Genomic DNA, 26,837 nt, shown 5'->3' on the forward strand with positions numbered 1-26,837 from the left:
CAGCCAACACACGCTCAGCTTTTGAACACTTAGTCTGACCAGGTGGCAGTCTAACAATGGGTAATGAAAACATCTTTTTGGAATATACTCGAATATCACTCTAAAGGGGTCATTATTGTCAGCTCATGAAGATACTTTTCCTGCAGTTAACGAGATCCATGCTCAGGTGGTAGTAAGACATCTTGGTCACCTGTTTGAAGGGGAGTCTGTTCTGGTTGAAAACAGTTTTGGCTGTGAGCGTTCCCTCAGGAGTTTGCGTGTGTTTCTGCTTGTTTTTTGGTGTTGGGGTTTGGGAGGGGCGAGCCAAGGGACTCTTTCCCCAGACACCAGAGCCAGGTAGGTTTAAAAAGAGATGGTTCTAGGAAAACTGTTCTCAATCTTGGCCACATGTTACAACTATCTGGGAAGCTTTAAAACAAAAATACCAATGTTCGGGCTCAGAACTCCAGAGGTGGGACCGTGGTCTCTGAATACTCTAAAAGCTCCCAGAGAATTCCAATGTCTGGCCAATGCCGTCACGGTTAAGAACCACTGCTTTACAATTTCCTAGTATGGTTATCCTATAGGTTGCTAGTTTTGTGGCATCTTCTCAGGCAGGTGTGGCTCATCAGTGCTTCTCAAACTTCCATGTGCCCGAAGGCCACCTGGGCGCTGTTTAAAATTCAAATTCCCAAGCCCCATCCTTAGAAAGTCCTAGAGAATCCCGCTTGCGCAACGCCCAGGAATCTTCGTTTTCTGTTGCACGCCGTCCCAGGGTCGCAACCCGCCAAATTAGCGGTGAGAGATAACAGCTGTGGGGAGATTAGGACCAACTGCGAAGGGCTGGTGGAAGAAAAAGGACTACTGAGGAGACGTGAGTGTGACCAGGAGTGTGGCGCTGGGTGTGGTCAGCTCTGGGTTCCGGAAAATTCCCTCGGGGCGGGGGCGGGGGTGCTGGGGGGCGTGTCTCCCCGGGGCCCGTCTCCCCGGGGCCCCGTCTCCCCGGACCCCTTCTCTCCGCCGCCGCGTCCCACCTTTACGCGCCTCCTCCGAAAGCCTCTGGACCGCTCTGCTCGGCTCTCTGAGCCTCGACCAGAAGGCGCGCCGGGAGCCGCAGTGGGGAGGGGAGGGGCTGCTGGCGGAGGGGAGGGGGCGCGACGGGGGCTTCCCGGCTCCAGTCACAGGTCGGCCGCGGGCCAGGCCGCGCGCGCGCGCGCTGTGGGGCCGGGTGTCCGGGCGCGGCCACGGCCTCGCCTCCTCGCGCTCGCGAGGCCGCCTCCTCACCGCGCCGCCGGCGCTGCCCGGGGGCGGGGACTCGCAGCTGCGGAGGCCGGAGACGCGGCGGCGTTGGAGGCTGCGCGGGGCGCGGAGCGGGCGGGAGCGTGAGGCCGGCGGCGGTGGGAGAGCGGCCCGGGCGGCCTGGGAGCCGGGCCTCGCAGCACCGAGCGGCCACCGGAGCCGCTGCAGGAGGTGAGTGGGCGGCGCGCGTGCTCGGCGCGCCCTTCGGCCGCACTGGCCGCCTTGCTTCTCCTTGTCCCTCCTCGGCCCCGGGCCCGCGCCCAGAGACCCCGCGCCGGGTCCCGGAAACACCCCCCGGCTTGTGCCCGGGCCTCAGCCTTTTACCGGAGTCGGCTCGGGGCCGGCCCCGCGCCTCCCCGCGCCGGAGCCTCCTTCCCGGGGCCGCCCTGACCCGCCGGGTTCCGTCTCCCGGCTTGGGCTCCCCTGCGGAGGCTGGTCTGGGGCGATGCGGGGCCTTTCTTTTTGTTGTTAGCTGTGTCACGCGCGTCGGCATCCAAAGTCAAAAGCGAGCATTCTCCAAAGTCGCGCTAGTGCCTGCCGTGCGGGCGTGATTGGCACGCGGGGAGGGCGGGCTGGCCGCGCCGCTCATCTCTTCCCCCTCAGCCCCGCGCGCGCTCGGGCCGCCGCGGTGCCCAAGTTGGCAGCGGTCGCGTCCTGGCAGGTGACCGGGAGCTTGACGCCGGGTTCTCGTTCTGCGAGCCGCCAGAGCTCCTCTGAAGCCCGTCTCAGGGATGCTCCGGGTTCCCTCCTGTACCAGTATTTCCCATCTTTGGCGGCGTGGAGGATCCACAGAACTTTTGTTCTGCTGTAGGAATAGTCTTATGGGTTTCCATACTCTTTATATGTCACACCCTATTTAGTATTCTTAATGATTGTTTTTTGGTAAAACGAAACAGGCAAAATGCCTATTTTGATGAGTGTTCTTTTTAGCGGAATTTAAGAATCATTGTATTCGGCAAGTAATGGTGCTTAAGATATCCCGTTTACAAATTTGCAAAACCAGACTCGTGTGGCTTTCACGGTTTTGAGATTTCTTTTGTCTGGTTTGTGGTCTTCAAGGCCCAGTTGCCCTAAATTAGGCAAATATGGAGGGACATTCCTAGGAGCAGAGTAAGATGTCCAGTAGCCTGCTTAAATATTTAACAGCTCTAGAGTGACTCTGTTTGACTCATGGCCATGAGATTGACTCAAATTTGGCAGTTTTAGTATTTCTGAATTTTTTGTAGCGTGAGACATGAGAAGTGGAATCTCTTGTTGGTCCTTGTGGGTCTCCTAGGGCATCCCTAGCTCCTTCTACTTGTGTTAGAGAAGATTAAGCCAAGCTCATGCTATCGTGAAGAATAGTTTTACTTTATTTGTAAATAGAAACCAGTAACTTGCTAAGGCTTGCTGTTCTTAGGTCAGAATTCAAGTTTTAAGGGGCCAGGGGTGAAAACACTGAGTTCATAGGATGTTTAAAGAAAACAGGTTAACTCTTCAAGACATATTTTGTTCTCCTGTGAAGATACCACTTTTTTTTTGTTTTTTGGTTTTTCTCAAAAATGAAAGACCAACGATGAGAGAGGAAGGGATGCTGGTGGGGGGGGGGTGTCAGATTTTGGGGACGTTGCCATTAGGAGCTAAGGATGCCGTCTGCTTTCTAATTGCTGGCCCTAGGTCCAGTTATTGATGGGGGAATGAAAAGATTTTGCATTTATATAGTTTTTTTGAGGGGTGCGGCTGAAACAGCAGTGAGGATGGTTGACCATGTTAGGCCCAGGGCTACCTTCAGTCCATTTATGTGGCCACCTTCCCAGCAGGGAGGGAACTGCTGACTGTGCTGAAGATCCTGTGAATGTTGCAAGCTGGCTTTCCGCATCTGAAGCACAAAGGATAGCCAGGCAGAGCCTGGGGAAACTGCCTCTGCCGGGAAGAGTTAGAAGGTGGCCTGTCGCTTCAAGCCAGCTGTGCTGCGTGGGGAACAGGATCCCATCACGGGCGGTTTAGTGAAAGGGAGCTTGAAGGTAGTGTGGTTCCTGAAGACCAGCCCTGCTTCTAAACAGGCTTGGGGTGGCCGGGAGAGGGGGAGGCAGGAACAGGGATGAGGCCCTGTGCCTGGGGCTTTAATTCAGTTGTATTATTGTTGTTTTTATTTTTCTTTAGAAAAAAATAAGGTGCCTTAGAAAAAGATTAATTTCTTTTTTAATGACCTGGGGAATGGGAAGTAACATCTGTAATTGGGATAAGGAAAAAAAGCACTTTTTTTTGTTTAAAAAAAAAAACTTGGTTAAAATTATTTTCTAAAAATTCACAGGAGTAAAAGGAACGGTCTTGATATGCTCTTGGCGTTCGCCTTAACAAAGTGTGAATGTGATTTCACTTGCTCCCCCAAGATGGTCCTAAATTGTGGTTATTTTCTTTTCTAGACTTTTTCAAGTTACTGATGAAATTACACTGAAAGAGAGACTTGGCTTGAAGTTTAAGGATTATTTCCAAAATTCCCAGAGAGACTACTTTGCTTCACAAAGAAATTTCCCCCATTTTCAGGAAAAAAAATGCATACCTTCTCAGATTTTTACAACATTTTGATCTTATTTTCCTTCAAGCCTGCATTAATAGAACTTCCTCTAACTAAGGTTTTGAACATTAATTAGTGCCTGACAGGAAAAATATATATGTAAAAATACTATATAATATGCTTATAGTGATGTATATTGTAGTTTGCTGTGGTTTTCAAGCTTTTTTGCTCATTCTTGTTAGTAAAAAAATTTTAACACCTAAAACGAATACAGTGTAATATGTCAATTATATCTCAATTAAGACCAATTTTTAGCACTCCTCTTATGTGTGTTTGTTACTTAATTATAAATTATATACATGTGCTGCCGTCATCGTTTTCTTGTATCTCAAGGTTCAGTGTACACTTAGGGATGGATTCACTGTTAATCACAGTGGAGGTAAAACCCTTTTTCATATACTCCTTGAATTTTGAGTATTTTTGGCCTGGTTCTTGTCAGATCTGAGTACCTCATCATTGTTTTTACTTTGTGATGTGGCTCAGGTGAAGCTGACTCAGGGCGGGAAGTGTGTTCCCAGTCTTGGGCTAGTGTTCACCTCTGCTTGCGTTTATTAGTGTAGCTTTAATTTGTGCTTTCGGTAGGAATCTTAAAGCTATTCATATCCTCTGTGGGGTTTAGTTTAGTTATAATTTGTCCATCTACCTCACTGTGCGCTTGCCAAAGTCAAAGGAGTGCTTCAGGCATCTCAGAGGGCTGGTGACAGGTGACCCTCGACAGAGGGTCTTTGTGAGGTTGCAGTCAGTCAGTTCCTGCTTTTATTAGCACTATTAGTATTTCATGGTAGTATAATTAGTACGGTGTAACATAGTGTAAAATAATTAGTATATACATAATATATTTAACTTGTTATATGTAATATTTATATTGCTAAAACATAGTTGCTATTCTACTTTTTGGATAAAAATAAATGTAACTTCTAGGATTTTTTCCCCAGCCAGGTGGAGCATCTTTTATACCTTCTGGGATGCATGCACCCTGCTGGTAGACAGTTGGTTCTCTCACTTTAGCCACACTCTCAATACCACAGCAGTTCCTTTCAGTTAAGTATTTACTTGGTGGCAAGTAAATGCCCTCATTTAATTTTCACACCAGCCTTAGAAGACAGACTCCAAGGTTATCCCTTTACAGATGAGCCCAGGAGGTTGGGAGGAGAAGAGGAACTGCCCCGTCAGCAAGTCAGAAATGGGTCCTCACGCTGCCCTGCATCTCCTCTCAGTTACCTGCCCAGGCTCAAGACAGGGACCTGGGTCTTCTTAGTGTCCCTGGTGGTGGGGTCCAGCACAGAAGGGAGCCTTGGAATGTATTTGAGTGAGTTCAGTGTATTTCTCTACTTCGTAATACATATATATGTTGTCATTGTTTTGTTTTAGAAGAAGCTGTAAAATACTGTGATTTAATCTGGGAATGCTACAAATACAGCTTCAAAACTTGCTAATGTTACCATTATATGTCTTCCTAACATCTCAATTTTTTATTGTTACTGTTTGGCTTTTGTATTAAAGATACGCTCATTGAGGGAAAAAAAATGGTATAAAGCAAAAAAATGAAAGCTTCATTCCTCTATACATTCTGCTCCCTTACTACAACTTGTATATATCCTTCCTTATAAACATTTGCTATACATTTTCTATGGTAGAAAAATATATTGATTTATTGAGTTTATTTTTAAAATTTTTTCAACAAAAGTAGGATATGATAATTACTATTTTGTAACTTTTTTCATGTAACAGTTTGTATTTTGATCATCTGTTGCTCTGTAACAAATCATCTCCAAGCTTAAAACCATCATTTTATTATTGCTCCTGATTCTGTGGGTTGACTGGGCTGCAGTCTTTTGAGGCCCAGTTGGGCTGGAACTTCAAGATGGCTCATTCGCTATTACCAGTTTTTAAAGTATTGCCTTGGTGAATTCTTGGACAGAATTTTAATATACTAATGATTGATTTAGAAAAATTTTTTTTAACTATTTCTCTGATATCAGTGCTGTCAGAACTGGAGGGTCTAGCCCATCAAAATGCTCTCTGTCATTTGTATCTGTGTAGCAGATAGATGATTCCTTATCTTTCCTCTGTGTTTTCTGTATCAGTGAGGGAGGTCCTGTAGAAGCCATGTTGCTCTGGAATTAGTGATCACTTCATTCTGATTAAAGAAGAGGTACCTTTATCCACAGGTGAACAGTGACTTTGAGATGGCCAAAGGGAGAAAAAGACCCTCGACGAAGTTTCTTTAAATGGAGTCCATTTGGGGTTACTCTTTACCTCTTAGGGAGGTAAAAAGAAACCTTATTTCTCTAGGGCACACAGTAGTAGATAGGTTTAGGGACAATGTTTGCAACTGCAGATGGGAGGTGTGAGAAAATAGTAGAGTAAAATGGAAGGCCAAAGGCCATGAAAGAGCTGGGAGGAAAAAACTCAAACTCAACCTTTAAACAGTAGGGAAATACAAGTATTTCTCCAAAGATAAACAACACACCCCCTCCAACATGTCTTTCCGCTTTTTGAAAATAAATGAGTGCAGCCAGAACAAGATTCACTTGTCAGACTTGTCCAGTGAGCTCTGGAGAGGACAGTGGTTCTCAACCTTGACCTGCATCAGCATCATGTGGAGGGCTTTTAAACACAGACCCCAAGTCGCTGACTTGGTAGGTCTGGGGTGGGCCAGAACATTTAAATTTCTAACATTCCAACATGATGCTGATGCTGCTGGTCCAGGGAACACACTTTGAGAACCACTGAACTACAGCAGGTGTCTAAAGGTACAGCAAACCTTTTCTGTAAAGGGCCAGATGGTATTTTAGGTTGTGCAGGCCCTGTGGGCTATGTCACAGCTACTCACTTCTTGTAGCCCGACAGCGATAGACAATACGTAAATGAATGGGCATCGTTGTATCCCAATAAAACTTCATTTAGGGACACTGAAGTTTTAATTTCGTATATTTCAGTACTTTTCATGTCATGAAATATTATTATTCTGATTTTTTTCACTTAAAAAACTTAAAATCTGAGCTTTCAGGCAGTGTACAGAAACAGGTGGCTGGCAGGATTCGGCCGTTAGGCTGAAGTTTGCCAACTCCTGAACTAGACTAGGAGGAATTTGGGAACGCCTGCCAGCGTGTAGTCTTGGTGTCTGTAGGGAAGGTGGCCCTTCTTCAGAAAATCAAGTGCTGGAAGAAGCACAGTGGAATTTGGTTCTCCTCATTCATTTTCACTCATTCACTTCAGTTTTTGGTATTTTCACTGCATAGCGCTAAACATGCACATTAATTTTTAGTTTTTCTTTTTAAAACATTTTATTGAGTATAATTGACATAGCATTAGTTTCAATCATACAACAAAATGATTCAATATTTGTATATATTGTGAAATGCTCACCACGATGAGTCTAGTTAACATCTGTAACCACATAGTTACGATTTTTTTTTCTTGTGATGAGAACTTTTAAGATCTACTCTCTTAGCAACTTTCAGATATGCAATACAGTATTATTAACTACATTTACCATGCTATTAAAGGTTTTTCTTTCTAAACTGTTAGCTTCTAGAATTGGGGAAAAATTGGAGGTTGGGAAAGTGAGAGGAGGAGAATCTGTGCACTTCCTAGTAAGTTTTTTTTTTTTTTTAAGAAGATGTTGGGGGTAGGAGTTTAGTAATTTATTTATTTATTTTTGCTGTGTTGGGTCTTCGTTTCTGCGCGAGGGCCTTGTCTAGTTGTGGCAAGCGGGGGCCTCTCACTATTGCAGCCTCTCTTGTTGCGGAGCACAAGCTCCAGACGCGCAGGCTCAGTAGTTGAGGCTCACGGGCCTAGTTGTTCCGCGGCATGTGGGATCCTCCCAGACCAGGGCTCGAACCCGTGTCCCCTGCATTAGCAGGCAGATTCTCAACCACTGCGCCACCAGGGAAGCCCCTAGTAAGTTTTTAAAGCAGTTTAAGGAGAATACAATGGACTTGTCCTTTAACCCTAATGGTTTAGAGCAGGAGTTGGCAAAGTTTCCGGAAGGGAAAGATAGTAAATACTTTAACTGTTTCAGTCTTCGTAATAACCCATCTCAACTTTTCAACTCTGCCTTGTAGCTAGAAAGCAGCTGTGGGCAGTACTTCAAGGGCTGGGCATGGCTGTGTTCAGCAAACCCTTATTTACAAAACGGGCCACCAATGGCCTGTGGGCCTTGGTATGCTAACCCCTGCCTTGGAGACATTCTTGGGATGGAGTAGAATATCTCTAAACCCTCCAAAAAAATGCTGAGTGGGGCGTCCTCCAGTCTGTTTGCTTCACTATGGTGACTTCGGAACTCCGTGCAGGGCACCTCTGGCTCTGGCCCTCCGCCATCCGGGTGAAGTCAGTTCTTCTGAAAAGGAATAAAGGTGCAGCTCCCCTGCTGTTTGGAGAAGGTGTGTTGTTTCTGCAGTGATGACATTGGTCAAACAAGCCAATCCGATTTGATTGCTCCCATATATTTGCCTATATGATTTAAAACCTCTGTGTGAAAATGAGGAAATGAAAAAATTATTTAACTAGGAAGTTCAAGGGGCTCATGCATTTGGCCAGTTGCCCATTTTCTTATGCTTTTTCTTTTTCTGAAAAAAGTAATTAGAGGTCTCTTTGCTTATAAAAATTTTTGTCTTACAAGCAAACAATAATTTTAACCAGTAGATTGAATTTTTAAAATTAAGCCAGTAGAAAGAATCTGCAGGGTTTTTTTTTTTTTTTTATGACTTTTTCAACTTACCAAGAAACTTTTAGTGCAGACACATACCACTTTCTTTCATTCCAGGGAAACCTGGAATTTCACAGAGTTCGGCTGATTTAGGTTAATCTTTTTCAGCATGTCAGGTGACTGTAATCAAATATGAGACAAAACACATTCTGAAGCCTAAATTATAACTATTAATCTGTCTGACACAGTCTGTCTCCCACCCACTTCCATCACCCTGCAGTCTACATAAATTCTAAGGTGGAGGAGAGGAAGGCGTTTGAAATGTTTGACAGCTGTAAACTCTGGCTCTGAGTTCCCGCCCTCAGTCTTCCTCAGGCTTTGGCATTTACCACCTGTGTTTGTCCCTTTGTCTTCAGTAGCAGGGTTCCTGCAGTCCTGGAAGTCCATGGTGAGGCACGTTGCAGGCCCTCCCTTCCTCTTGGCACAGCTGTGGTCATCTTCTTACCTGGGCAGCCCTGTGTCCATTGGGAAGTCCAGGGCTCTCCTAACCATCCCTCTGGGTGGCTGCACACCGTCCGGCTGGCCAAGTGCTGGGTCACAGTGATGGGCTTCTGAGACTGTACTCAACTTCCTGGCATCTCTCTTTTGCATAATGTGGTCCTGGTCTGGGATGCCTACTGCTGCAGCGGTATCCGGAGTCAGACCCAGGAGATGACAGTTACTGCTGCTTCAGTTGACAGCAGAGTCAAGGGAAGAATGCAGATGGCTGGTTCCTATAAAGTAGAACGATTGAGGAAGGAAAGCATTCATCACCTTTTTCTTATAGAACAAGAAAAAGACCAGATCTGGAAATGATTTGTTATTCATCTTTCCATCTCTAATAATGATAGTCAGCATTTATCGAGCAATTGACACTATGTGCCTGTTGTGGTTCTAAGCACTTCTCATATCTTTACTCGTCTGTTACTCACTTGAACCCTCTGAGGAAGACGGTGAGGCACAGATGGGTCCTGTGACTCCGAAGAGGTGGAACCAGGATCCGACTCTGGCCATCAGTTTCCAGAGTTTGTTCTCTTAACACTGCCCTGAGCTTCCTGGTGCTAGCACAGCACCTGTCCCCTAGTAGTTGCTCATTAAATTTTTTACTGACTGGCTAAAGGAAGGAGAATGTTAAATGATCATTTGTACACGTCCTTGAAGTGAGAGTTGAGTTATATTGTTTTCAGAGCTAAAGTATACCCACCCTGACTTACATCTGCAGGAATAACAAAAGGTCGAGTGTCCCATCTAAAAGTTTATTTTTAGGGAATTAAGCATATGACAAAGATGGCCTTTCAAAGAACTAAGTAAAAATAGTTTATTCCATAAAGGATGCCCAAGGAACTGGCCAGCCATTACAAAAAAAAAAAAAGTTGTTTTCTTTGTATTTCCTTACTCCTTACATCAAAAAGGAATTCCAAGTAGATGAAACATTTACATATAAATATGAAAACATAGATATGTTGAGAGGAGATATGGGTAAATGTATATATAAACTTAGAGTAGGAAATGTCTTTCTAAACATAAGCAAAATCTAGAAGCAATAAAAAGAAAAGAGTGATAAGATTAGGTTATTTTAAAAACACCACCACCAACCAAAAATTATGGGCAAAAAATTTTACAGAGAGAGAAGGAGTGGGCCCAGTTGTTCATAATTTAAGAAGCGTCCCAGGCGATTCTAATGCTCTCTGAGGGTTAAGAGCAGCTGGAATAGAGGGATACAGCCAGTGGAGTGGGAAGAGGAGGATTTTAATTTTACACTTCGTGTGATTTTTCTCCCCAATTGTATTTGTCTTCTTATATTTTAAAAAGTTAATGAGTAAAAAAAAAAAAAAAAAAAATTTGTGATCAAAATCAAACAGGATGAGGCAGTAGAGACATTTTTAGCAGATCTATAAAATTTCCTAGAACTTTAGTATTTCTGAGCATTAGTCCCTGTTAGTATGTACAATGTTTGCTGATATCAACTGTCAGTTGAATTTAAAACTGTTTTCCCTCTTTTGTCCCGAGAGATCAGAAGCTGGTGAAGAAGCCATCAGCCAGTGGAGGCTGGACTCAGCCCTCAATTCATGGGAATTCTGGGGGTGCTTTGTTTTAGGTGATTCAACTAGATTGCTCATTCAGAGAGAGAGGATGTCTCCCAGGGACACACTTAGCTACAGGTACCATGGGGGAGAGCCAGCTTTGTCAGCTCTTCTGTGTTCTCACCTGCAGGAACTTCACCTCAAAGCTGAGTCCCTGGTAGTCTCCCTTCCCCCTCCTCCCTCACCTCCTTTTCCTCTTCTTCCATTGCTGGCCACACCTGGCATAAAAGCATATCTGTTCTGAGGGAGACTGTTTATTGTGTGTGCTGCCCTCCCTCTGATAAGGACCTTTGATCTGGCTCAGTTTCCCTTGTCCTTGCTGACCAGGGCCAGGATCCAGCCAGACCTGGCTTGGGGTTGAGGCCCGTGAGTGAAACATAGCTCCTTTCTTCTCAGCTGTATTTGTGTTCCTTTTAAGAAGCTCCATGCTCCCTGCAGCCCTTGAAGTCTTCTCCTAACTCGGCTGTGCTGCACAGATATGGCTTCAAAGGGAGAGAGAACAGCGTTCAAAGGAAGCAGAGTATAAATGCCTGTTTCTGCTGCAGGCAGGGCACCTCCGGTCCTGGCTTCACACACTTCTAGAAGGCTTTCCGGCTTTGCTCAGGAAACACTTTAACTGGGTATCTTTGACAATTCTGTCACAGGGTAAAAAACCCTCCCTGGTTAGGAATCAGATCAAAAAGGCTTTGGGGAATAATGAGAAATGGAGTCTTTCTAGTGTGATATAGAAGCACTATTATTTGCTATTGCTGCTTAAAGAGATGATGATTTCTCAGATTGTACTGGGAGGTAGGAACTATAATTATAGACAAGAAAACTGAAGTGTAAGAGACATTGTTACCTGCCTGAGGTGTTGAGCCTGTGTGTGATGGGTTTCTAGGACGGTGCTTGCTCCCACAAGCCTGTCCCAGGGGTCTGGCCACACTGCCCAGGGCACACACCACTGGCTCTGGGTGGGCTACTTACATGGTCTTCTCCACCGACAGCTTTGCATTTCAAGGAGAAGACGCTGCCAGCCCGTGTTTCGGGGCAGGACACCTTCGTGTTGGTTGTGATGACGCCTGTGGCATGCCTGGGGCGTGGTAATCCTGGTACTGAGGCCTGTGTGTTTGTTTTTATTTGGCAGATTCTCAGCCTGGTCTGTGAGATGATGGGATTGGGAAACGGGCGTCGGAGCATGAAGTCGCCGCCCCTCGTGCTGGCTGCCCTGGTGGCCTGTATCATTGTCCTGGGCTTCAACTACTGGATTGCGAGCTCCCGGAGCGTGGATCTCCAGGTGTTCTGTTTGTGTGGATGTCACAGAGTATTTAAAGCGGCTGGGCGGTGGGGTCCGAGGGGTTTGCTGTTTATCACCACCTAAGGTGTTGCATGCTGTAATGCTCGCTGCGGGGCTCTGCATGTCCCCCCACCCAGCCCCCGGCCTGACGGCACGCCAGCTCTGCTCTTGGGTGGGAGAGGACCCCCTTGTGACTTCTTAGGATTGCTGCCAGGACATGCCTCTGCTTTTCCTGTGAGTTAACAATTTTCAGTCAAGCCTTTTGGGCTGGTTCTGGGAAGACAACTTACATTAAGTACCCTGCCCACAGCCCGTTCTGGTCCTCCAGTCCACAGTCAGAATCTAAGAGTGGTGTTGGTAATGCACGTGGAGAATGGGCCTGAGAAATACGTTTTTAGAGGTACCAATCTTTATCGGCATCATTTACTGATAATAATAACTTTATCTTTCCCATTCATTGCTGCCCGTCGTGGGTCAGGCAGTGCTGAGCAGTGACAGAGACTCTCATTGACCTCAGTTTAGTCAGCCTCTGAGGAGCCCGCTTCGTGACTAGGCCTCCATCTTGGTCCCCCATCCTGTTTTTGGCCTGCCCAGCCCAGGCTTAGCAAAGAATCCCTCTAACTCGTCCCTCCACCCCTGATACCTGAGCAAGGTCCTCATCCCTTATCTTTGATGTCTAGCCCTGGGCCTGCCTTTAGCAAGACTCCTGTTAGGCCAGTTTAGCAAGAATGTCCCCACCCTCTTAGTGCTTTTCCACCCACTGACCCCCTCACTCTGCTCGTTGGCTATAAATCCTCTGCTGTCCTTGCTGGGCTCAGAGTCGAGAACAGTTTCTCTCCCGACTGCAATAGTCATGACCCCTGTTGCAGTAGCCTTGAGTCAAGTTTTCCTTATCGTTTTAGCAAGCGTCAGAATAATTTTTCTTTAAGGATATATTGCATACATTGCCTTCTTTTGTACACAGACTCTCTCGGGTTGGGATTTTATGTTCCCCATTTCACAGGTGGGCAAACTAAGGCTCGGAGAGGTTAAGGGCGAGGGGAGCTGGGATGCCAACCCAGTCTTTCTGATGGCAGAGCTTGAGTTCTTAGCTGTGGAAATCCATCCCCTAGGGGTGTTTTGTCCTCCTCTCATGCTTACCTCCCCCCGGTTGCAGTGCTTTTGTCTGAGCTTCCGCTGGACCCCTGTTCTCTGGGCAGATGGGGTCTTGGTGTGCAGAGAATTGAATCTGTTTTCAGAGATTGTGTCTTACAAAGAGGGCTTAAATGCTCTGTTAGTGAGGAAAAGGAACTAAATATTTGAGCACCAGCTCACTCCAGGTAAAGCATAAGCCATTTTATGTACAGGCAGACCTTGGCAATATCCTGAATTCAGTTCCAGACTGCCACAATAAAGCCAATAGAGCAATAAAACAAGTCGTGTGAGTTTTTGTTTTCCCAGTGCATAAAGAGTTATATTTACGCTATATGGTAGTCTGTTAAGTGTTCAATAGTGTTATGTCTAAAAAGTACATACTTAATTTAAAAATACTGCTGGGACTTCCCTGGCAGTCCAGTGGTTAAGACGTCTCGCTTCCAAATGCATGGGGTGTGGGTGCGATCCCTGGTTGGGGAACTAAGATCCCACATGCTTCGAGCCACAACCAAAAAATAAAAATACTGCTAAAAAATGGTAACCTTCATCGGAGCCTTCAGGGAGTCATAGTAGTAACTTCAGTGATCATGATTGCAGATCATCATAACAAATACGATGTCCTTGCAGACGCGCATCGTGGAGCTGGAAGGCAGGGTCCGCAGGGCGGCAGCAGAGCGAGGGGCCGTGGAGATGAAAAAGAACGAGTTCCAGGGGGAGCTGGAAAAGCAGCGGGAACAGCTGGACAAAATTCAGTCCAGCCACAACTTTCAAATGGAGAGCGTCAACAAGTTATACCAGGATGAAAAGGCAAGACCTGCTTGGTTTTCCTCTTAATTCTGTTCTAAGTACCATTTATACCCTGTCGAATTCTCCTCAATGGGAGCATAAGCCGCTGTGTGTGTATGTGATGTAGTTGCGTGGAATGAGCCTCTTGATCAAGCTTTGGATATCTCCTCATATCGCCATTAGGCCCTGGGTGGGTTTGTTGGAAAAACTTTGGCAGTGCTGATAAATGGGAGAAATGCAGAAGAACTGTCTGAGCAGCACGTTCATCCTCCTGTTACCTTTTTTCCTTACTCTCTACAAGTATGCATTAAGTACCTACTCTGTGCCAGGCCTGTGCCGGATGCTTGTATCTCACAGAGGAATAGCATTTGTGCCCTTGAGTATCTCACAGTGAGAGGAGATGTAGACCTCCTAATATATACTAACAAAGAAAGTAGGGGACCCAAGAGTGCTGGTTTTTAAATTTAAAAAATACCAGATCCTGCACAGATTAAAAAAGGGGCTTCCCATTAGTGAGCGTATCTAAGCTTTATGTGTCTTGCTTTTTCTGGTTTTCTTGGGACTGTGTGACTCCACTTTCCTGTTTGTTAAATTGTATAATGGTGTGAGTCACTAATATCTTCCTTTCTAAAGTGCATCAAACTCATGACTATTTATTTCCTCGCAAGATTTGACTATTTCCTACTAAAACCAAGTCCACATTCAAGATAATGGATCTCAGGATATGACCTCCTTCCAATAAATCAAGCATTTCACAGAGAGAGGCACACGGATTAGTAAGAGCCAGATCTGTGTAAAGTGCTACTAGTTACCAGATAATGAATCATTTCTAGATAGGGCCTCAGAATTTTCCTATGTAACTGGTTTAAAAGGTGAGAAGTGCTTTTTTTTTTTTTTAATTTGCGGAGTACTTTCTCATAGTCACAGATGTGTATTTCTTCCTTGGGAATTGTTCCAGTTTTAATGCTGTTATAGGAAAATGCTCCCTATAACTTTATAATAAGGTGCTTTCCTATAGGAAAGGTCTCCCTTTTTCTCATGTGTGGGTGACACTATTTGTGCTCCTGAAATCCCCTTTAACTGGATAGAATGGGACCTTGCCATTTCTCACAGTGTGTACACATGCTTAACCTCCTGAAGCACGCTTTGGGAGGCTGCAGAGTTTATTCTCAAGGGATAGAGTGGGCAGAAACTCCATCTGGGATTTGCAGGACGTACCGAGAAGGTCTCTGGCACTCTGGCCCTCTGCCCAGTTAGGAAGGAGGCCTGTGATGGGACCTGGGGAGTGTTGGGCTGGGAAAGGGGACCCAGCAGAGACCAGCAGCCTTGCCCCATTGGGCCTGGGCTGGACAGGGCAAGGTGGGAAGGACCGTATGTGCTAAGGTCTGGGACCAGCCAGAGCAAGGTTTTCCCATCTGCAGGGAGGGAGGAAAAAGGAGGATGTTTTGTGTACCTGTCTGCCTGCCTCTCCACCCCTGTGTGTATGTGTGTCATTACCTGAAAATTTGACTCTTTTTTTCTGTAGGAAGAATTGTCTTTTGTTGATACTCTGATTCTCTGGCCTTCTACATTTTGTTTTTAACTTTTTTTTTTTTTTTGAAATGGTAGTGATAGAAGATAGAAGGGCTGTTCATGTCTGCATGTGGTGTTTGGTTATTGCTTTTAACTGTCCTTGTTTTCTTAACCTCATCAGTCTCCCGAATGCCTCTGAAATTTTACTGGCTCGTGAAATCCAAAGTTCTGGGAATGACTAATCTCTCTTTTCATACTCCTCCATGCTTCTGGATATTTTTGTGCATTGCACAAAGTGTGGGTGCCTGTTTGGGGTGGGGAGAAGCAAGAGCGACTGCAGGGTAATTTCTGCTCATGGGACCTTCTGCCTTGGCCTTGGTACGCCGAGGGGCTCCAGAGTCCTGTAAAACAGGTTGCAGGCAGCCGGCCTTCCCGTATCGTATGGGCGGAGTCCTCAGAGACTGCGCTGCCCAGAGCCATTTGTTCTAGCGAATTCATAGTAACACAGTCGATGAAGCTTCATCACCACAGGCAAGCCCTAGATACAGAAATGCTGGTTTATTGAGTGTAAGCTTTGGTGAGGATAAGCCTTCAGACTTGGAATTCTTTGAAATGTGATTGACTGACTGTTTCCTAAAAGCATCTGCCTCTGTAGGAGGAAATGAGAGGGAACATCTCCCAGCCAGAAACCAGGTGACTGTTACACCTCACTTCTGAACACTTCAGTTTTACGGCTTCTTTTTAAAAAAGGGGACATAATGCGGGATCTTAGCACTCCTGTCCCACCCCCAAGTTCATGAACTGTTTGAGCATCCAAGGGGAGGGAGGCTCTTGTAGTCACAGTAAACATCTAACAGTGGATATTGAAAGTCGAGGAGCCCCAGTATAGAAGGTAAAGTACACATTTGAGAGACAGTCAAATAGCCGCTGGGAAAGGGTGAGAGTCCTTTCATTTGGAGTTTTAAGCTTTTATAGGAGATGTGATACAAAGTTCTTTTCATTTTGGGGGTGGGGATGGGGGCTCGTTTCTTAGCTCCAGGAGGATTTTTGCCGTAGTTTGGGGTGAGGGTGAATGGCACGGGGCTTCCGGCCAGGCAGCCCTGGGTTCGAATCCTTGTTTTCCTTAACTGTATGATTTCAGGCAAGTCAGTTAAGTTCCCTGGACCTGTTTTCTTAGCCGCCAAGTGGAAATAACAACAGAATCCCTTTTGCAGGGTGGCTGCAGTGATTCAGTGTAATATTTGTGAAGGCTTTATCACAGTGCCTGACGTGGAGCAGAAGCCCAAAACGCGGTAGCTAGTATTATTACAACTAGTCGTCTTGGTAGTAATGGTGATAGCATAGGGGTAGAGGTAGTAGTAAACCACAGCATCTGGAGTGATAATATTATTATTATTATTTTTTTTTGGTATGGACTCTTCTTTTTTCTTCTGAATTAAAACCATGAAAACAGATTGTCTTGGCTTTCAGAAGAGATGAAGGAGGTGCTGGGGTGTCTGTTAGAGCCAAGCGCGAACAGCGCAGTTGAGCCGTGCGAAGAGCACCAACAACAGCTGTCACACCAGCGACCAGAGCGCGTGTTTTGCAAATCTCTGCCGAGCCAGGGTTACGTTCAGCATTACACAGGAACTGTCTCCTGTCTTCCTCTCAGTAGCCTCATGAAGTTGGTGCTCATCGTACAGGGAGGGATCTGAGGTCCAAAGGGAGTTAGTAACTGTCACCTAGGATGTGACCTAGACCCTGGGTGGCCGCCAGTGGGGCCTCCATCTCTGCCCCTGGCCGCCTCCTGCTCTGTGTAGACCCCGCGTCGCTGGGCCGCAGGGGGCCTCTCCAGAGCTCTCCATCACCTAAATCATGCAGGGGGCCTGGGTGTGGCCACAGAAGAAACCAGGTTGGCCTGAGTTGATAGTTGTTAAAGCTGGGCGATGGGATCACTTTTCTGTTTCCTTGCTTCGAAAGACTACTGTTATTCCCGCTAGCTCTCCTCTGTCCCCAATTCCAAATTCTGAGGCAAAAAATAACCTGATTGTTTCAGTCTGGCTGGGAAGTCCCCAGAGAAGTTGGGCTGGTCTGTCACCCCCAGTACATGACTCTGTGTTATCTATTTTTTTTAATCTTAGGAAGTTAGCACTCGTGCTTTGAATTGGAATGAGGCTCTTTTTTCAGAATTTTAAAGACCCTACTGGTGGACTAATAGTGATTCTCAGCTGTGGGAGGAGCTGGCTTGCTAGCACGTATGGGTGCAAATCTCACGTGACCTAGGGCGTTCCAACCTTGGCCAGCATCCCTACCTCAGGCTGGCATTGCTACTCTGCATGGGCATAAAAGTCCCCAAGTTGGGGGCTGGGTAGAAGCTTGAAAGCCGAACCTATCAGGGACAGTGTGGTAATGAAATTTATGCCTCATTCTGGTCAACACTGTCTAACAATTCCCTGTGACGGTGGAAATGTTCCTTTTTTTGCTCTGTGGTACGGTAGCAGCTGGCCCCATGTAGCTGTTGAATACCTAAAATGTAGCTAGTGGGACTAAGGAACTGAATTTTGAATTTTATTTAATTTTAACTAATTTAAAATTAGATAGCCATATATTGGACAGCACAGGTTTGGACAGTAGAGACAGACCAAAAGCAAAACTAAACAAATGGGGCTGTCTCAAACTAAAAAAGCTTTTGCACAGCAAAGGAAATTATCAACAAGACCAAAGGCTGCCAGATGAATGGGAAAAGATATTTGCAAACTATGTATCTGATAGGTGTTAGTATCTAAAATATGCAGAGAACTCATACAACTCAACATCAGAAAAACAAAGAACCCGAGTAAATAATGGGCGGAGGATCTGAATAGACTGTTTTTTTCAAGGAAGACATACAGATGGCCAACAGGCACATGAAAAGGTGCTCAACATCACTAATCATCAGGGAAATGGAAATCAAAACCACAGTGAAATATCACCTCACACCTGTCAAAATGGCTGTTATCAATAAGACAACAAATAACAAGTGTTGGCAAGGAGGTGGAGAAAAGGGAACCCTCTTGCACTGTTGGTGGGAATGTAAATTGGTGCAGCCACCATAGAGAACAGTATGGAGCGTCCTCAAAAAAATTAAAAATAGAACTACCATATGATCCAGCAGTTCCACTCCTGGGTGTTTATCCTAAGAAAACAAAAACACTGATTTGAAAAGATATATGCACCCCTGTGTTCATTGCAGCATTATTCACAATAGTCAAGATATGGAAGCAACCTAAGTGCCCATCAGTAGATGAATGGATAATGAAGATGTGGTGTATACATACAGTGGAATACTATTCAGCCGTAAAAAAGAATGAAGTCGGGCTTCCCTGGTGGCACAGTGGTTGAGAGTCCGCCTGCCGATGCAGGGCACCACGGGTTCTTGCCCCAGTCCGGGAAGATCCCACATGCCGTGGAGCGGCTGTGCCCGTAAGCCATGGCCGCTGAGCCTGCGCATCCAGAGCCTGTGCTCCGCAAGGGGAGAGGCCACAAGAGTGAGAGGCCCGCGTACCACCAAAAAAAAAAAAAAGTTGAATTGCTGGAACAGAAGTTGTACATATATATTATTACATTTTTATTAGCTCTTTCCGCCTTGCTCACCAAATGTGGTCCTGCTGTTGTTGTCTTTTTCTTTCGGCACCTTCCTGGCCTGTTCCTTTTTCACCAGCCACAGCCCATTGGATGCAGGGAGAAGCCTGGTACAGTGAAGTGCACCCATTGCTAGGGCAGCAGCTGATCAGTCAGGTTCTCTGTCTTGATAATTTGAACCAAATCTCACAGACTGATCGCTTGATGGTAAACACTTCAAATGAGACTTCAGATGATTCTTGGAGATTGAACTGTCATTTTCATTTTCTTTCTTTTCTGCATTCCTGTCTGTTGCATAAATAGGTGTGGTTGAGACCGTTTGCATAAATGCTATTATGCAAGTAAACTGGGTGGAAGCTCATTTCCTGAGTTATATATAAGTAGGGATATTCAGCTTTGTTTTAAAACAAAAAATGATTGTGTATGAGTCAGGCTTAAGTAAATGTCAAAAAGTTGTCTTTTTCTTAATTATCAAAATGTTGTTGTAGACAATTTTGAAAATATAAAAAGAAAATCAAAATCACCTGTAATTCCAGCACTCAGAGATTAACCACTGGGAACCTTCCACCCCCTTTTAAAACATACACATTACACTCAAGCTTTTATAAATTATGGTTGCATTCAAGCTTTTTAAATGTAGTGTGCCATGAAGATTGTAGATCAAGTGGGTTCTTTAAATGATAAACGTGTTTGAACACACCTGGTTTTCACACGTCATTTAAAAAGACCCAGAAACTCTTGGCGTATTCTGCATTGTTATCTTAGGGGTATTGAGGTGAGCCTCCCTTAGGTAGGAAGGCAAGGGTATAATTCCAGATAAGAGGATTCTTCCTAAGTGTTTGCTGAAGGGAACTTTTGTAGACTGCCTTGGCATCTAATTGGCCTGGGGCCCATGTTTTGAATGTGAAGATCTGCGTGTGAGTCAGGTCAACAGGTTTATACATACATGTGTTGTCCTGTTATTTATTATTGGATAACAAATTGCCCCCAAACACAGTGGTTTAAAACCATGACAGACGTTGATTTTGCTCATCATCTGCACTTTGGGAGGGCCCAGAGGGAACAACTTGTCTCTACTCCACGCTCCACAGTCTGGGGTGCCTTTTTTTTTTTTTTAATATTTATTTATTTATTTGGTTGCACCGGGTCTTAGTTGCGGAAGGCGGGTTCTTAGTTGTGGCAGGCAATCTCTTAGTTGCGACATGCATGTGGGATCTAGTTCCCTGACCAGGGATTGAACCCGGGCCCCCTGCATTGGGAGCCCGGAGTCTTATCCACTGCGCCACCAGGGAAGTCCCTGGGGTGCTTTGAAGGCTTGGGGTGGAGTTGCCTGAGGGTTCCTCACTCGTGTGTCTGGCAGTCAGGGACCCTACACGTGGCTTTTCCATGTGGCTGGCGGCTTCCTCGAAGCATGGAGGCTGGGTTCCCAGGGCGACGATACCAACAAACGGAGAGGGAGCAAGCAATTCAGGAGTTTCCCAGGGCTGCCAGGACAAATGCCACGAACTGGATGGCTTAAAACGGAAGTTTGTTTCATGGTTCTGGAGGCTGCAAGTCCAAAATCAGGGTATCAGCAGGACCATGCTGCCTCAAAGCCTCTAGGGGAGGACCCTTCCTTGGCTCTTGTAGTAGATTCTGGTGTTTGCTGGCGGTTTCTGACATTCCTTGACCTGCAGGTGCCTCACTCCAGTCTCTGCCTCTGTCTTCCCTCTGTGTCTCTGTACCTTCACCTCTTCTCTTTAGTCATGCTGATTCGGGGCCCACCCCCCTGACTTCACTACAGCTTACATCTGCACAGACCCTGTTTCTAAATGAGGTTGTGAACAGGTTCATTCGCAGGTTCTGGGTGGACGTGAATTTGGGGCTACAGTATTCAACCCTGTATACCTTTCGCTGGCTGGGCCTCAGAATTCTGCAGGGTCACTTCCTATGCATTAGTTAGAAGCAGGTCACTAAGGCCAGACCAGATGAAGGGAGCGGGAATTAGACTCCATTTTGGTGTCAAGAACTTGAGGGGATTTTTTTTTTTTTTTTTCGCGGTACGCGGGCCTCTCACTGTTGTGGCCTCTCCCGTTGTGGAGCACAGGCTCCGGACGTGCAGGCTCAGCAGCCATGGCTCACGGGCCCAGCCGCTCCGCAGCATGTGGGATCCTCCCGGACCGGGGCACGAACCCGTGTCCCCTGCATCGGCAGGCGGACTCTCAGCCACTGTGCCACCAGGGAAGCCCCTTGAGGGGATATTTTTAAACCACCACATTTGTGTGGGTACAAATAATCCTCACATAAGCTCCCAGTGAAATACTATTTTCTTTGTGCAGGTGTATAGGTGTATACCTGTAAAACAGGTTTTTAAGGGTCCTCAGTGGAATCAGAGCCCCAGGTTGTAGTTAGTTTTGGCAAAAGCTAATGGAGGGTCTCTTGTACAGGTCTGCGTGGATGCCTGAGGATGGCACAGAGTGTTGAATTCATTCTTTTCCTCTTGGCAGAATGCCAGTTAATGTTTGTAGGTCTGAAGGCTTACCATGATCTTGGGTAGCCTCCAGACCAGTTACTGCCCTGTAGCCACGTGGTGGCCCTAAAGGCATTTGAGGGACTGATTACCTAATATCTGAGATGGTTGGGGGAGAAGTCTGGGAGACCCTGAATTACCGAGTAGCACTTTGTCCAGGGCAGGCTGAACGTCCTGCTGTTGTGTTCATTCTCACTTGCCGGAAGTGGGAGTCAGAAATAGCTTCGTTTGCCATAGTTGTGTTTGGGACGTTCTTTCTAGGACGGTTTCTTGCAGCCATTTGTCTGCTATGGCATATTGAGTCTTTTCACTTATTTGTTAAAATATGTAAATTAACGCTGAGCAGTGCAGAGAAGATGGTTTGAGTAACATTTCATTTGTGGTGGAAATACGGTTCCTGTGTGGTTCCTGACCTAAAAGAAGAAAGATGGTGAAGCGGAAGGGTGGAAGAGGGGACGCTGGCGACACGTTAACTGTTTTGTGTCCAGGAAGAGGAAATCTTAAATAGAAGAGGCAGCTGGGAAGGTGGAGGGAGGAGGGGCCCGCATTCCACTTGCCTTGGCCCCCCGCTGTCACTCACCTGTGTGCCCTGCGCCCCCCGTCGAGGTGGCCTGTCAGCTGCCGGTTTGTCCTCTCTCGCACGGTGACGCGGGGCACGAAGGGGCTCTGGAAGGCGTTATTTGAAGTGTGTGGTGGGAAAATATCCTGCGTTTCTGGGGCTTTCCTGTTGTGAGTGATGGGTAGTGTGGGGGGTGGGTGTTGGGGCCAGGAGGACCCCAGGTGTGTGCCTCCTGGTTCCTGTGTGGTGTTTGGACCTGGGCTGGGGCTGCTTCCCTCGGTCGCAGCAGCGTTGGTTTCTACGAGTGACTTCCTCTGTAAGATTCTGCCTCTTGAATAGGAAATGACGAGCGTTAAGAAGTCTGGCCATTTGTTCCACTTTAGAGTTCCCAAAATGCTTTCACACATGTGAACACATGTCATTTCTCAACGTGCCAGCCTGGGAGACAGGCACTGTCACTTCTGAGATGGAGGCGAGGACTGATGCCCTCAGGGGTAACCCGGCTCGGGGGGGCCTGCAGAGTGGCCGGCGGGGGCAGGGCTGGGCCCGGGCTGCTGGTTCTTTCCATCCGTTTGGCCTCACCACACTGAATTTTCAAACAGCAGGACACAGTTCTGAGTGTTCCAGTTTCTTCTTTCTGGGCCAGCCTTTCTTCCGTAGCTGGGAACAGTGATGATTTTCTTCCAGACAGTGGGTTTTCTTAGGGAATCAGAGTGGACTTGTGCAGATAAAAGTAGTTTTTTTGATTTTTATCACCTTTTACCCCTGTGGTTGACTGAAGAATCAAGGGTTCTAAAATAGCTTTTCTGTTTTTATTCCCATTAATTCTCCATGTCCATTTCTATCCATCTGTTCAGTATTTATTCTGCCAGGTGCTGGCCTTGAACCCTGTGGTGGACCAGGCCGGGCCCTTTGTCTGTGCACTTCCCGTCGAATGTGGCAGAAAGACGAGTTAATGGGTCTGTTGGGTCGATTTTTAAGCAGAAAGGATTTAGTACAGGGAAGCAGGTGACTATAGAGAGGTGGGAAGGTCTGGAGGAGCAGCCCCGGGCCAGGGACGGCTCCTGGGGCACCAGGCGGGACTGGCCCCAAAGGCGCGCTCCCTGTGCCCGACCTAGAGCTGGATGGGAGCCGCCGCTGCCCCTCTGGCTCAGAGCCAGAGTCCCCATGCCTTGCTGCATTCTGCACCTCCAGCGCCCTCACCCTGTTCAGCATTCCAGTCGCAAGTGAACACCTCTGATCTGAATCTAAATCCTGCTGGGAACGAATCTGAAAAACGTGCATTAGCCTTTGCCATTCAGGAGGGCACAGGAAGTAAGAGCTACACGCTTCAGACGCCTAGTGCATTTTCCACCAGGCAGCTGGAGCGGGGTGTCTGCACGCTGTGTGAGGAGAGCCGTCTCAGGTGTCACCTGGAAGCGACAGGTGAATGTGTCCCTCCCCGGGTGCGGGGACAGCACCTGGTGGTTGGGCGTAGAGAGAGTGGGGTTGGACGCAGAGTAGAGAGGGGTGCAGGGGTCCTAAGAAGAGGATCTTTTTTAAGTCACTAGGGGGTTTGGACTTGAGTTCGAGGGCAGGGGAACCATCACAGGGTTCAAGCTGTAGATCAAGGCTGTCAGGTCAGATCTGCGGGTATAAAGGCGGGCCCAGGCCCCTGGGGAGCGTGCTTAGGGTAGGGAGCTGGGCAGAGAGGAGGCAGACCACTCAGGCATCTCTTGAAATATCTGACGCAAACACGTTGCTGAGCTGAATTGAGGTAGGAGTGGAATGAATTCTGTAAAGTGAGCATGTTCGAGAGACGGCCAGGAGGAAGAGTGGACAGGCCTGGGTGGCAGGTGGCGTGGGGAGAGGTGAGGGACAGGTCTGTATAGAGGCAGAAAGGGGAAGCAGGTGAAAGCGATCCACCAAAAATCTGTTTCCTGAGAAAAAGTGTTTCGGAAGACTCAGTGTTTTCAGGTAAATACTCTTAGTTTGCTGCTTGAACGTAGCCTTCAAAGACAGCTTTGTGATTGAACTCAAGTAATTTACCCCCCACCATTAAAAAGGAGAGACCGCAAAACACATTTTCTGTGCCGTCCCTGCTGTGCAGGGAAGGCACCTGCGGTCTGTTGTGGTTGGTGCTGGACGTCAGGAGAAACTAAGGGAGAAGCTTACTTGGTTCAAGACCCAATGAGATGTCCTGGGTTAGCTCCATGGGGAGGGCGGTGTCTTGCCTTCCCGTCTGTGAATTGCCCCTGACCGTCTCGGTTGAGCAGGCGGGCATGTGTTTTCTGTGCTCTGCGCTCCTGTGTCCACAGGCAGGGAAACAAGCCCTGCAGAGGTGCTTGCTCTCCGCTCGGCTTCTTCCTACAGGGAAGAGCCTTTCCATCAGCATCTCCGTGCTCCTCGGGAGCGAGGGGCGCCCCCGGGTGGCTTTTGTCTGGTTCTCCCCTCCTCACACTTCCCCGACCCTCTGTTCTTCTAACCCAGCACTGCAGGACGGCGTTTGATGTGAAATACAAAAAGGGTCTTTGACCTAGCTGTCTTTTCACGTGTTTCCCTTTGGTGCTGATGAGTGAGATCTGCTGTTTCTTGTTTAAAACAGTGTGGGAAGTGTTAGGAGCGCTCGCTGCAGCCCTGGGTCCGTACGCTTAGTTCAGTTTTCTCTTTAGTCCCCACGTGTCTGTGTACACCCTGCTTGCGGAAAGTTAGAACTTCCCAAACTGTGGCCTCTCCCACAGGGGAGGGCGAGTTGTTGGGATTCCCATTTGGGAACAGGAAAACTGGCGCCCACGGAAGGGGCTGAGCCCAGCTCCTCCTGCGGCCTGTGCGGGTGGGTCAGGAGGAGGCTGGACCCCACGCTGCTGGCGGCAGGGGCGCTTCCAGGCCGGTTAAGGACAGCCAGGGAGCGTTTGGATTGCTGAGGCTGTACGTGCTGCCATCAGTGCTTTTCTCCCTCTGAAAGCAGGGAGGAAGATTTTCCAGCTCCAGCCCTTGTGTGGGCAGCTTTCCAGTTGTGCCTGTCCTGGTGAGGGCTGGGGCGTGGTGCTGAGGAGGGGCACCCCAAGTGGGCTGCTCCAGGGGAAGGGCTCCAAGTCCCCTGGCAGCTGGTGACAGACCATCAGGGTCTGCGCGCTGAGAAGGACGCCGCTCCGCCTGAGAGCCAGCTGCTAGACAGGCAGCAAAGAACCATCTGGGGTTCCCGCGGCCTGCCCTGTTTGGGTCCTCTTGGCAGTTCTCTGTGACCCAGGTCACGGTGGGCTAGAGGCTGGGCGGCCTGTGACATGGGAGACAGTTACCCCAGGTTCTCAGTGAGGGCAGTCTCAGTTTGCTCCCACCCCTCCCCTCCCCTCCTCCTCCTCTCCCCTCCCCTCCTCTCCCCTCCCCTCCTCTCCCCTCCCCTCCTCTCCCCTCCCCTCCTCTCCCCTCCCCTCCTCTCCCCTCCCCTCCTCTCCCCTCCCCTCCTCTCCCCTCCCCCTCCTCTCCTCTCCCCTCCTCTCCCCTCCCCTCCCCCTCCTCCCCTCCTCCTCCCCTCCCCTCCCCTCCTCTCATCTCCCTTCCTCTCCCCTCCCCTCCCATCCTCTCCCATCCTCTCCGCTCTCCTCCCCTCCTCTTCCTCTCCTCTCCTCTCCCCTCCTCTCCCCTCCCCTTCTCCTCTCCTCTCCCCCCTCTCCACTCCCCTCCCTTCCTCTCCCCTCCTCCTCCTCTCCCCTCCCCTCCTCTCCACTCCTCTCCCCTCCCCTCCTCTCCATTCCTCTCCCCTGCTCTCCCCTCCCCTCCTTTACCCCACTCCTCTCCCCTACTCTACCCTCCTCTCCCCTCCCTGACCCTCCTCTACCCTCCTCCTCCTCTCCTCTCCCCTCCTCTCCCCTCCTCTCCCCTCCTCTCCCCTCCTCTCGCCTCCTCTACTGGCATCTCCCCTGCTCTCCCCTCCTCCTCCTTCTCCTCTCCTCTCCCCTCCTCTCCTTTACCCCCTCCTCTCCCCTCCACTCCCCTCCTCTCCCCTCCACTCCTCTACCCTCCTCGCCCCTCCCCTCCCCTCCTATCCCCTCTTCCTCCTCTCCTCTCCTCTCCCTTCCTCTCCCTCATCTCCCCTCCCCTCTTCTCCCCTCCTCTCCCCTCCTCTCCTCTCCTCTTCCTTCCCCTCCTCTCCCCTCCTCTCCTCTCCTCTTCCTTCCCCTCCTCTCCCCTCCTCCTCCCCTCCTCTCCTCTCCCCTCCTCTCCCCTCCTCTCCCCTCCTCCTCCTCTCCTCTCCCCTCCTCTCCCCTCCCCTGCCCTCCTCCTCCCCTCCCCTGCTCTCCCCCCTCCCCTCCTCTACCCTCCTCCTCCTCCTCTCCTCTCCCCTCCTCTCCTTTACCCCCCTCCTCTCCCCTCTCCTCCACTCCTTTCCCCTCCCCTCCCCTCCCCTCCCCTCCTCGCCTGCCCTCCTCCTCCTCTCCTCTCCCCTCTTCTACCCTCTCCTCCTCTCCCCTCCTCTCCCCTCCTCTCCCCTCCCCTCCCCTCCCCTCCTCTCCCCTTCTCTCCCTTCCCCTTCTCTCCCCTCCCCTTCTCTCCCCTCCCCTGCCCTCCTCCTCCCCTCCCCTCTGCTCCCCTCTCCTGCTCTCCCCTCCCCTCCTCTACCCTCCTCCCCTCCCCTCCTCTACCCTCCTCCCCTCCCCTCCTCTACCCTCCCCTCCCCTCCTCTACCCTACCCTCCCCTCCCCTCCTCTCCCCTCCCCTCCCCTCCTCTCCCCTCCCCTCCCCTCCTCTCCCCTCCCCTCCCCTCCTCTCCCCTCCCCTCCCCTCCTCTCCCCTCCCCTCCCCTCCCCTCCTCCTCACCTCCCCTCCCCTCCTCCTCACCTCCCCTCCTCCTCCCCTCCCCTCCCCTCCT

General features: G+C 48.5%; 1 protein-coding gene across 3 annotated transcripts in view; it reads left to right on the forward strand.

Moving 5' to 3' along the window:
- Positions 1–1,298: 1,298 nt before the first annotated feature.
- GOLM1 (golgi membrane protein 1) overlaps positions 1,299–26,837 on the forward strand; it is a 55,887-nt gene continuing 30,348 nt past the window's right edge. Inside the window, exons 1-3 of one of the 3 annotated variants that reach the window (XM_049710901.1) lie at positions 1,299–1,449; positions 11,739–11,888; positions 13,650–13,829. In XM_049710901.1, coding sequence (XP_049566858.1) covers positions 11,760–11,888; positions 13,650–13,829 — 309 coding nt within the window. In that variant the 5' untranslated portion in view covers positions 1,299–1,449; positions 11,739–11,759. The remainder of the gene's footprint in view (positions 1,450–11,738; positions 11,889–13,649; positions 13,830–26,837) is intronic. The other 2 variants (XM_004283047.4, XM_049710902.1) reach the window with 2 other exon arrangements.

This window comes from Orcinus orca, chromosome 6 (genome assembly GCF_937001465.1).
Source record: "Orcinus orca chromosome 6, mOrcOrc1.1, whole genome shotgun sequence".
Lineage (NCBI taxonomy): Eukaryota > Metazoa > Chordata > Mammalia > Artiodactyla > Delphinidae > Orcinus > Orcinus orca.